The sequence below is a fragment of the Musca vetustissima genome, unplaced genomic scaffold (genome assembly GCF_032173495.1).
Source record: "Musca vetustissima isolate MV318-11 ecotype Yass unplaced genomic scaffold, APGP_CSIRO_Mvet_v1 utg13229, whole genome shotgun sequence".
Taxonomy (NCBI): domain Eukaryota; kingdom Metazoa; phylum Arthropoda; class Insecta; order Diptera; family Muscidae; genus Musca; species Musca vetustissima.
The window spans coordinates 35,258-48,014 of NW_026881581.1; the positions used below are offsets into that span (position 1 = coordinate 35,258).

General features: G+C 36.0%; 1 protein-coding gene across 1 annotated transcript; it reads right to left on the bottom strand.

Annotated features, from left to right (window-relative positions):
* Positions 1-6,176: 6,176 nt before the first annotated feature.
* On the bottom strand, positions 6,177-8,291 carry LOC133327491 (protein distal antenna). The gene has a single exon (XM_061536009.1). The coding sequence runs from the start codon at positions 8,211-8,213 to the stop codon at positions 6,177-6,179; it is 2,037 nt and encodes a 678-aa protein (XP_061391993.1). The 5' UTR covers positions 8,214-8,291.
* Between the last annotated feature and the right edge of the window lie 4,466 nt (positions 8,292-12,757).

Below are 12,757 nucleotides of genomic sequence, written 5' to 3' on the forward strand. Positions count from 1 at the left end.
ATATTCTGTGCCGAAACCGGCTTTGGCATCTGTACATAGGAAAAGTCATGTATACCCGTTCGAAATTCCACAGTAGATATAAGAACATCTCATATAAGAAAACATCGCATATAAGAAAGATGGTCAAAAACACCGAGCCTTTTTACGTCTCCTCAGTGTAAAAATGGCTTCATATAAGAAAAACACTGATATAAGAAATGTTTGTCAAACACCAAAGCAGACAAAGGTATTTGAAAACGTTTTCATTAACATTGAAAATGTTTTATTTCATCAGCGTGATAACTCCCTAGTCCAATGAAAAATAAAATACTTTTTTTAATTCTATTTGAAAGAATATTATTTATATGTATGGAAACATATGGTCCTATTTTTAGTCAAACTGTGAACTGATTTTAATTTAGTAATTTTGTATTTTTATATGCTGCATTCTTTTGTTTAATAAAATGTGTTTCTTTTCTTTTACACATTTTACGTTAAGAGAATATATTCATATAAGAAACATTTTCTTATATACGATAATTCCATATATGAAAGAAATCGCTGGTTTTTTCAAGCTTCTTATATCCGATATATACTGTATAAGTGCGTCAGTGCGTGCGGTACCCACTTGTCCATCTTCTTATGCTTGCCAATCTCAGAAAGTTGTCTCAATATCGTTGTATGGTCAACCTTAATCCTGATAGAAAGTTCCCTCGTGGATACGGCTGGATCCGCTTCCACTAGAGCCTTCATAATTCTTCACAAACATTTTGGGTTTTCCGCGCGGCTCATTTTGCAGTGAAAAATCGTCAGTCCGACATTTTTCGAACCAACGCTGCACTTTCCGATCGTTAATCCTCATAAGAATCGTATTCACTATAAGAAAATGACGCGAATGTCGGCACAATAACTCATAACAATAAACTCAAAAGAAATAACAAAAGGGAAGACTTTCCGGAATACTTATTTTGCTTAAACGAGTCCCTGGCAATGGACATACGACTATGCTAAATACAAAAGTACAACGAAAACAGCGAGACAAACGTCCGCATGTAAAGAGAATCCGACAGTGCAAACGCACCTATCTAATAAAGTTTGTCGCGAAACAATTCGACGAATTATATTAAAAACAAATACTTACTATCTGCAGCAAATATAGACAAGCGGATTTTATTCGCCAATTAGAACCGAAACGCTGAAAGACTTTAAAAGCACTAGAAAGGCAGAACAAATTTTGAAAAATGTCAATAATTATATGGGACAAAGGCGTGGAGACTTAGTTTGAATAGAACCAACGATGGACGCACACCAATATTTAGACATTAAAAAATCATTTAATAGTCAATGCTATGAACTTTAGGTTCATCAGGACACCAAGCTACATTTTATCATGATAATGATCCTAAGCAAAAGTTACATATAGTGCGGGAGAGGCTTCTTTATAACTGTGGTAAAGTTCTAGCTGGAAACAAAAAGAGAATTGGCAAATTGTAATCAATACGGCCATATATCCGCCAAATTGCCGAACAAATCTTCCAAGAAATCGTTTTCAAAGATAGATGGTGGGAACTCCGCAATGGGGGCGTTTACGATACGTAAATTGTTCAGCCCATATGTGTTCAAAAGAGGAATTGTTCAGGGATCGATATGAAGAAAGAAGTGAGGTAATCATAGCAAATTATTCTTTAACGTGGTTACTTTTAAAGATGTTTTTCACATTCCAGATTTGTATATAAATCTACTGTCAGTTTCAAAAATTGTTGAAAACGGATTCAAAGTTGTATTTGATGCAAAAGGCTGCAGAGCTATCAACAATTGTGGTGACGTTATTGTTACGGGAGATTTTGCGAAGGAATGTTTCGCATGCATTTTTGAAGTAACCGAGCAATGGTTTCACAATGTAAAATTAAAGAAGGCAATTTGCGGAAAAAGCGAATCGGTCATGTAAACAATGAAACATTGAAAAAAATGGCATTGAAGAAAATGGCATCAGATAAATATTCCATTAGTGGCTTTTATAGATGATTATTCGAGAAAAGTTTTTATATATTTTGTCAAACGGAAGTCTGAAGTTTTGTAGAAAATAAAACAGGAAGACATATTAAGTCGTTAAGAAGCGAGAACGGAACTAAATACTGCAATGAAATGATGAGACACAATTTTGTTGAAAATGGTATTTATCACCAAACTACGGTACCGCATTCGCCTCAGCTAAATGGTGTATCTGAATGAATGAACAGAATCTGCTTATCTATTTTGGGTGGCAAATACTGCAGTTCATGTAATTAATTAAAAAACAACGACGAAAATGCTTAATGAAATTTTTCCTTACGAAAATGCTTACTGAAATTTCTTCGGAGGAAGCATGGTCGGGTAAGAAGCACTGTTGAACGTACCTCAGAGTATTTTGATGTAAAGCAGTTTTCACATCCCTAAGCAAAACACCAAAGAAACTGGATGCAAAGGGAAAATAAGTTATATTTGTTGACAACAGCAATTCCAAAAAGACATATCGTTTCTTTGGTCCTAGTAGATACAGCATTGAATTAAGTAATGTAATGTTCCTAATTATGATCATGCAAATGATGATACATTGCAAGATACAAATTATCAATAAATAGAATTGAGACAAAGTGACAAAGAAAATTCAGAATACCATTCAAACGCAACGGATTGTTCAACTCGTCTTCCGATACGGGAATCGAAAAGACGAATAACATAAGAAGATCAGAAAGAAAGAAATTTTAAGACCAACAAGAATGCATAGTTATGTGTGTCATGCATCAAGTGGAAGGAAACATACAGCAAGAGTGGAAAAAGTCAAAAAATAAAACACGGGAAATATCTGAATTACCAACAGTAAAGGTATTCCTCAATACGTCTACATAAACTTGACATAGATCATATGGATGTAGTAACAGCTTTCCTAAAGAGTGACAGAAATAACATATGTGGCAATATATGTGGATGACATATTGTTTTTTTCGAATAATATTGAATCCAAACAAAAAGTTAAAAATTGTTTTCAAGAAATTTCAAAATAAAGTATATTGGTGTGGCAAGTTACATTCTGGATATAAGAATCACAAGAGATCGTAAAAATAGAAAACTATGGTGGGACCAGTAATTATACATAAGAGGTGTATTGAAAAAATTTAACAAGCAAGATGTCAATATAAAAATTAACAAAAGATATAAAATCTTCAAAAATGGACCATGAAGTACTTTATCAAGGTTCTGTCAGAAGTTCATCTTATGCTGCCGAAGTCAGTCGGCCCGATATATCGTATGCAGTGGAGGCACTGCCAAGGTATATAATGATCATGGAAATCAACACTAGGAAGCTGTCAAACGGGTAATGAAATAACTCAAAGGCGGAGTGGATTATAAACTTTTCAAAAGATGACACCAAATGTATAGAATGTTTTTCTGATGCTGACTGGGCAGTTGACCTTGATTATAGAATATATTTTCAAATTTCAAAAGACTGCATTTCATGAATTCGTTTTTAGAGTCTGCTAGTTACACTATAAATTTAACCTTTACGCCATGTGAAATTGCCGAAGTAAAAGAAATAATATTTTTAATGTTTTAAAACTAAAATTGATATGATTGTCTTCGCGGCAGCAAAAAACGTGGTAGTTAACTGAACCATATTTAAGCATCACGATACACACAAGGACACCTGGATTTCTCCTGAACAAGCAACGAGAAATCAAATTGATCATGTTGTGATAGAAGGAAGGCATTCATACAGTGTTTTAGATGTTCGATCGATAAGAGAAGTAAATATTGATTCCTAGTGCCAACCAAGGTTCGCACCCGTCTAAATGTAGCCGCAAAGGTGCGATCTAATGTAACACGAATGTAACCGAATACTCCGCTGAACTTACGCACTTGCTTGACGAAAGCACTCCTTGTCCCGATAATAATATAGAAGCACAATGGCAAAGAATTGCCCACTCCCTACAAACTGCAGCCAAAGCAACACTTGGGCACCAAAAACCTCTTTCAAGAAACCCGTGGTACGATCAGGAGTGTCGTAATGCTACTGAGGCGAAAAACGCAGCGTTTAAGGCAACCCTGCAGATAATAGCAACATGTAATGCGATGGAGAATTATCGGGAGAAAAGGAGAGAAGAGAAACGTATTTTCAGAAAAAAGAATAGAGAACAAGAAAAATGTACAGGAGTAAGAATGAAGTCCGGAAATTTTGCCAACGAGTAAAACACCAATCCAAAGGCTTTGTTTCACTTAACTCCTCCTGTAGAGATGAAGATGGGAATCTGGTGACAGATACAGATAGCGTGTCGAGGATCTGGAAGGAGCATTTTGAAAAGCTCCTGGTTTCAAATACAGGCGGTGAAGAAGATGCCCAAGATCCAATAATAGATGACGTGTAGAGTGTATACCACCTAGCCAAGATGAGGTCAGAGTAGCAATTAATCGGCTGAAGAACAGATGCTGGTCAGGAGCATGCACCGGCTGAGTGGCTTGAGTACAATTTGGCTAGAGGAATACATACCCAATGATTGGAACCTCAGAATCCTGTGTTCCGTACACAAAAAAGGAGACAAGATGATACCAACTATAGAAGAATAAGTATAAAGTGCTATCCAGCGTGCTGTGTGAACGACTTAAGCCAATGGTCAATGACATTATTTGACCATAACAATGTGGGTTCAGGACTGGCAAATCCACCATTGACCAGACTTTCACTCTGCGCCAGATTCTGTAAAGACACAACAAAAATACATCGACACATTCCAACTATTCGTCGACTATAAAGCCCCATTCGACAGCCCTAACCGTTCAGGACGCCATGTCTGCGTTTGGTATTTCTGCAAAATTAATACGGCTATGCAGGATAACTTTAACTGGCACAAGGTCAGCAAGGAGGATTCAGACAAGGTGACAGTTTGTCGTGTGACCTGTTTAACATCCTGCTGAAAAGGTCATACGAGATGCAAATGTGAACAGAAATGGCACTCTGTACACCAAACAGCATATGTTAGTCGCCTACGCCGACGACATCGACATAATGGCTGATATTACCCGTAGGGATCTGAAGCATGGGTACTTGCGCAAGCTGATGAGGCAGCTCTGAAAGTGTTTGAGAGAACAATTCTCCGGAAGATCTATGGGTCGATCTGTGTCGATGTGAATATCGCAGTCGAATGAACCATGAGCTATACCATCTGTTCTCTGACACCTACATAGTCAGACATATCGAGCTGCAGCGAATACGTTGGCTAGGCCATGTTGTGAGAATGGATCAGGATGCCATAAAAAAAACGAGACATAAAAAAACGAGCCAAGTGATGGTTCACGCTGGTTCAGTGGAGTTGAAAACGATCAAAAAATATACAATTTAATGACAAAGAGCTCCCACATCCTAGGATTAATATTAATGTCAGTGCAAAAATTTCAAAGCGCTACCTTTAATATTGCTATCTCTATCGTGATTTTAACAAACCATGTTACATTATCACCAAAAAGTTAAAATATTTTTTAAATCTTTTTCTTGGGTATTCACATTGCAAAAATGGGTTAAATTGTCATTTTCTTGGCAATTGTCCATTAACAATTATCTCATTTATGAAACGGAACGTATCTTAAATTCGATAACAAAAAAGGCCTGAATATAAAATTTATTATTTTTATGTGGTACGAATAACACGTTTTTGAAGACTGTCAAATATTTGGCTACATGTCGCATCAATACTCGCTGACGTACATATTACTATATGAAAAAAAAAAACAAATATTTTGCATCAAAATGGTCAGTTTTTATTATTTTTATGTTCTTTCTTAATACTATAGAAACATAAGTGGAGTAAGTGATCAAATGTATTTTATACAAATATTAATTCTTACTTGTACTATGTTATGCTAGACATGCACAATATGCGAATTGGATAGAGAACCTAAATAAATCATACATCTAATAATGTTTTTAGTTTTCACATTTGGAAATGTATAAAGGAATATCTAAGTATATACATGTTGTACGGGTATTCGTAATTTTTACAACGAAGACTGAACGGAAGATAAGAACGAATCGAAGCTTAAAGCTCTTCTGGAATATTCTTATTAATTGTTCTTTTTTCTTATGTGATATTAAAACGACGGCCGGGATTTGTATTGGGCATCACTCATTTGCATGTTGGATTTGTTGTCTTGATCTTGGGTTGGCTCTATTTTCGGCGACGAGTTTTGGAAGAAGATCCTTCTTCTGAGGTGCCATCAATTTCAATACACAAGTCATTGTTAGTATCAACAATCTGGTTTGACGTCGTTACATCAATACCCTTTACCGAAGATATGAGGAGCCTAAGTTGCATTAGTTGATGGGAAGTAACGCGTGGATTGCTGCATTTCTCAAGCCATTTCAAAAACTTCTCTCCGTACTTAATGGCATCTTTGCTGTCTGTGTCATTTTCATCTTCACAACCAGTATTGGTGCACTTGCCCCATTCCTCTTCGTCTCTTTTGTTCGCATTATTATTATTGTTATGCGTATTATAGTTGGCATCACTTGAATCATTTGTAAGATCTCCTCCATCACTTAGACGAGATGCTGATATGGACTTGTTGCTTATTTTATAAATGATGTCGTCTATGAACTCCTTACAATCAACCACTTTATTTTGTGAGAGTCTCGGTGAAACTGTGTCGGTAGTAAGAGGAGTGGCGACGTCCTGGCTAGAATCTGAACGAATTTTGTCCGATAATTGATCATCCTCGCGTAAGGGACACGGCTCTGGCGTTGAAACAGGTGTAGATGGTGGACTGGTCTTGAAGGTTTTTGCGGAAAGGTCCTCAGGCTTGTTAGAAATGTCTGCGTTATCCCCAGTGTTAACGTGCTCTTGTTCCACTGCAGATTCACTATTCGCTGAGCAATTGGATGTGGAGTCTTTTGTTAATTGTGAGTAAAGAATGTTTTCAAATCCATTCTTTGCCGTAGTCGCTTTATCACAGGTTTCGATGTTATTGGGCGAGTGAAGATTGTTCGGGTTTGCACTGCCTTGAAGAGCGGAGACTACGGCCGCAGGGTTAAGCGAGTTCAAATTCACACCAAACGCTTTGCACCAATTAAACCATGCTGCATTTTTATCATCTAAGCTCCCCGAAGGCGTTGACGATGGTGTTAATGTATTGGGTATAATGGGAGGTGTTCCGGCATTAAAAGATACCTGTTGAGGGGTAGAGGTCCGAATGGGAGAACTAGGTGCCCCTAAAACTGGGTTATGGGGATACATGTTATTAAAGCCCAAAATTGCTTGCTGTGATTTGAGCCAATATAAAAGAGGATCTTCTGATAAAGACGATAGCAAGGGCATAGTTGGCCCTAACTGCGACGCCGTAGGAATGTTTGCATTTTGACTCTTAGTTTGAACTTTTTCCTCACTCTGGCATAAATTGAGACCACATGTAGAGGAGTCGTTTGAAGTGGGGGTAGACGGATTTTGTTTCGCCCAATTTTTCACACTAATCCCAGCCGGCTTATCAGATGGTTCCCGGGGACTTGGTTGCTGTGATGGAGGTTTAGCCCTTAAATTAGGATTAATACCGTTAATACCTGAAATAGCTGCTAAGCTTGGGTTAAGTTGAGCCAATAGTGTCAAATTTGTAGTAAGCTCGTTGAAACTAATCGCCAATGGTGACTGATTTATTCCAGTAAGACCGGACAGATGCGTTAGGCTCGATAGTGGACTAACGGCGGACATTGATGTATCCGTCGCTCTGGAAATGTCAGCACTATATAAAGGCTTTTTAGATGAACCGTTGAAAGATCCGTAGTCCTGAGACATTCCGCTAAAGTTTCCCAATTCTGTAAGAGCCTTGTTATTACTGAAATCTAAACCGTTCAATTGCGCCCGCTTGAAGGAACTCAAATCATCATATTTTATTTTATTTGAAAAGTTCAAAGCCAATGAGGGATCTAAGCGTTGTCGTTTTTCTGGTGGGCCTCCCAACATGTTGGCCGTTCCATCGAGCTTCACATTTAAGGATTCGCTTCCGTATTTTTCCGCGGCGGCTTGGCGTGACATGAAACGTAATTTGTCTTCATTTTTGCACCAACCACGAAGGGTTGATTCAGGAACACCGATGTCACGTGCAACTGAAGCCTTCGATTCACCATCGTGTATGCGCTGAATTGCATGGACCTTGTCGCTTGGTGTCAAGCTTCTCAGGGGGCGCTTGCCCTTTGTGCTTATCCGTACGTTCATCTGTGGAAAGCTGGAAATGTCCAACTTTATTCCCTTGTCAAACAGCTTGAAACCTGGAAAGAGATACAAAGCTCGATTGTCAATATGCCCGATAAAGTATGTACTATGTAAATGCCTAAAACTAAGTATTTTTGTACACAATAGTTACCCCTGCTTCAGACAGAACTATGCCGAACGAGAAGTGCATCGAATTCTTATTCGTCAATGTCTTCAGCACTTGCTGCATATTTTTACTGTATGTACAGGGGTTGATTTCGGCGAAATAGATACATCACCGAAGTATTTTCATCCAATAACAACTTGCGACTCTGTTAAATATCCTCTAAAGTTTCGTCGCGTTTTCACGAAACGTTTATTATTCGTACATTTTGTAGTATATACGTCTGTGGCGATAATACATACACATTGTACCTATTTCAGTAGCGAATGTAAAAGAAACCCAACATGCCAACGAACAATTTGCATACTCATAAGAACCCAGGAGGGGTTTTAGACAGTATCGCATGCAAAGGAAAGAGCTAATTGGCGCTGTTATTCGTCAGGTTTCCCACCACCATTCTAACACCAGTGAAAACAACCATTTGTACGCACTCACTGTTCAACGATTATTCACGAATAAGCAACAAGCTGACACAAACGCGTATTTTCCACGTGCTACTTATTGCACTCCTTTACCTGAATGTCGCGGTGGTTGGGTGCTGCATTTATTGTTTCAAAAATATTCCGAACTAACATCCCTCCGATAAATTTAAACAGGTACATAAAGGAGCCTATCGCTTACGTTGTCCTCCATGTGTGTGAATGAATAGGAAAATCACTAGCTCCGCCTATATTTGAAATCCATATAACATGTTCTGTACAGTACAGAAACAAGTATTGCGCATGACAACACGTACCTGCTCATCTAAGAGTAACCAGTAACAATTAAGAGTAAACTGAAGAGTAATATACATTTCTGATTAACCGGTTTTAAATAAGAGAACTTAAACCAAGAATTGGTTATGGGGGTTTACTACTAAATTGAATATTTGGCACCTACATTAAAACAAAACACAATCCCATTAATACCAATCCAACAGTTAAGTATCATAGACTTGAACTAAAGCATACGAGTATCTAACGTAACGTAAATTTTTAAGTAAGTATTTCAATGTATTTCTGTCCCTGGATTAGTGGTCGAGAAATCGAAGTGTCCTTTCCACCTGTATTCCTGTGAACCATTTATGTATAATACATAATTAAGAAACGCGAATTTTAATCCAGAGTTAATCGGGGCCATAAATGCATATCACATTTCTTGCGAACTGTTCCAATACAAAATCCCGAAATTGGTGATTAACGTCGTAATCGCAGATATTATTTTGTGCTGCACACTTTCACATGTATTTTTGTTAAACACGTGCTATTTACATCATGTGCAAATATATAATTCATAACCATATAGTATGTACATCTGAATTCTGCTGAGTGGTAAACTGCTTAAAAAGTTGTTTTCAATCTAAGTTTCATTTTTTAACTTTCTCTTTCGTCCATCCCATTGTCTCCTTGTAGTAACGTTTTTTATTAACAATAAAATTATATTGCACGTTGGTGCAAGTTTGCCCTATATTTTGCGCAACAATTTTACATTACACATTCTAACACATCTGGTTTGGGTGCAAATGTATGTAGTATATAGAGACATACTTTATATGGGTATGTGTGCCGCTGCAGCAGTTCTTCGTGATTGTATTCTCCCCAATTACACATAATTTTATTACATGTTTACCGTTTATCAGTTAGACAGTCAATAAGAAGGGGGTATGGTTTATTACTATCGTCTGTGGCATTGCAGGCAGCCAGACATACATATGTATATATACATCCCCATATATATTCACATATAACATTGTGTTAACACAGAGAGTCTATCAAATAAAGGTCAACAGCAGTAACAATTTAATGTGAACAAATATTCCGCAAATAAAAAAATATAATCCAACAATTCTTTTCGTTACAATGCTTCTTGTCCAAGTTTTCGACAGCCGGCTTCTCCAGACTACTTTTTTTAAATTTTCTTCTAGGTTCTGTTTTATTTCCCTTTTTCGATGTATTTTTAATAGATTTAGGTTTCAAGGAGACAATGTGGTATCGAAAAAAACTAAGATATAGACTGGTCAACATCCTTACCACATACATACTTACTCGACACATATTGTATTTGTATATATAGTTTTTTATTTGTATCCATATGTGTGTATGATTGTATGTATACTTATACATTATATTAAAAAGAAAAAAGAAAAGAAAATAAGCACAGATGCCGGTCGAGACAATGCAATAAACGTGAACTTGACGATAATTCTTGAACTTGATATGTGCTTTGATTTAACACATGTATAGTTTCACACATGTACATGCATATATACGAGGAGGTCAGCTCATATATAAATGTATAAGTTCTGAAACATATACATGTATCACACAGAGTGTGAATGGTTTTCTCGTTTGCCCTATTTATAGTATTGGGTACGTGTGTGCAATGTATATGCGGGGGTGGTATGCGAGCAAATCAGCTGTTTGGCTTTGAAGTTTCATATTTTCAATACATACAAGTATATACCTATTTATGTGCAAATTAATGGTTGCAAGCAGTTTGTGTTATGGATTTTTACGCGAAAGGTCGATGTAACCTTTTCAATTCTGGCCTATGCTGTTCAAATCAAAATATAATCAACTACAGGCGAATCATTGAATTGAAGGAATCTCATGCGAGTAAATTGAGGGAGATTTTGGCAGTTATGCACTGAGTATTGAAAACCCCTGGTAAAATTTACTCAGTAAGAATTTTCATGCTTATGTTTCCTTGTCAAAGTTAATATTCTATTTTTCAAAATCTGAATATATTAAGTTTTTGGAGATATTAAGCAATATACAGTGTATTATAGCATGAAATTCAATTATTAAAAATTGTTAATTTGCATCGAATTTCATAATAACATCAAATTGTGACACATATATTTCGACGCCTCCGAAGAATAGTATGCTAAGTCTGAAAAGTAAGTTTTTCAGCAGAAGCTCTCAAAGTATGGAAGTTTCTTAAATCTTACGTGCCATGCTTAGTACATTTTTGCTTATAACTTTGGTTTGGATTGGCTGATGATTACCAAAATTTCAGAGAATTTAAATTAAGAACCGTAGTATCTAAAAACGTAAAGAACTTTAAAACATGCTAAGTCGACTTAGCATACTATGGTTCGGAGGCGTCGATTTGATTTTCTACTGAATTTCATTGGATGTTATTCGTAGCTTCAATATTCAATTTGTTCACATAAGTCACTGAGTAATTTTACTAAGTAACTTATCGTACAAACCTACTATTAGCTAAAGGCACTACTACTACTATTAAAAGTGAGAAAAAGTCACCATATATGCATTTATTTATATACAAATCCGAAGAAAGGGTTATTCCGAAGAACGATCTTACATCACATCTTTTATATCCGTTGTATATATTATATGACCGTAGTACTAGATTAGTTCTATTATGTAAACAGCTATAATGTTAATGCGAGAAATTAGTATATAATGTTGTCAAACTTTTGGGAGCCGTGATATTTTAATCAAATAAATTTGAGCTGTTAAACAGGATTGACCCAATTTGTGCCAACACTTCTTGAGAAATAGCAAATCATACATATATGAAGCGAAATGAATGGGCAATCTTTGTCATTTCAATTTCTCAACTATTAGTATATTCTTATTTTGTGTTACTTACTCAAATATACAGAAACACAGCAAACAAATAAAAATCTGTTAATCTATAGTTTAAATAAGTTCGTTGATAAAAAGAGAACTTAACTTTCTTCAAGTACTTTTCACATTTATAAAGTGAAACAATATATTAAATTCGATTAATAGAACATTCTTGTAGGTTCTGGCAAATATGGTTGCAATTGCTCTTTCTTTCAATAAATTGAAAATGTTTTTGATTTTCCTTCTATTGTAGTTGATAAAATATATAATATTTCTTCGTATGTAATTAAGAAACAAGCATCTTCGGGGAGACTCATTTATGTAAAAGTAGAGAATCAAAACACTCGGAGTGTACGGTACGCATGTTAATTAATTTATTGTCACCACGGGTTAGGTGCATGTAATATGCCGAGTTCAATTTGATAATGGTAGCAGGGTTGTATTTCAGATAACAGTTCATTGCACAAATAAGGTGTGGTTGGTTATACATACCTATTTGGTGGATTATATATAAAGAATAAGGTTTGACGATTATTTAGTATAACATTGATTGATTGAATACTAATATAAATATGTGAACCTCGTATTCAATAATACGTTATTCAATACGTTATTTATGACTCGAGGCTCAAATTATTTAACTCTTTAAGACCCATTATTTAACTCTTTAAGACCCAATGTTTTCCACAGGCACCTACTCATTCATCAGTTTTAGACTTATATAAAAATAATTATTATTTTTATATAAGTCGACTATGACAATTTGAATAATTATATGACAAACATTTTTGAACAAAACAACTTTGTGT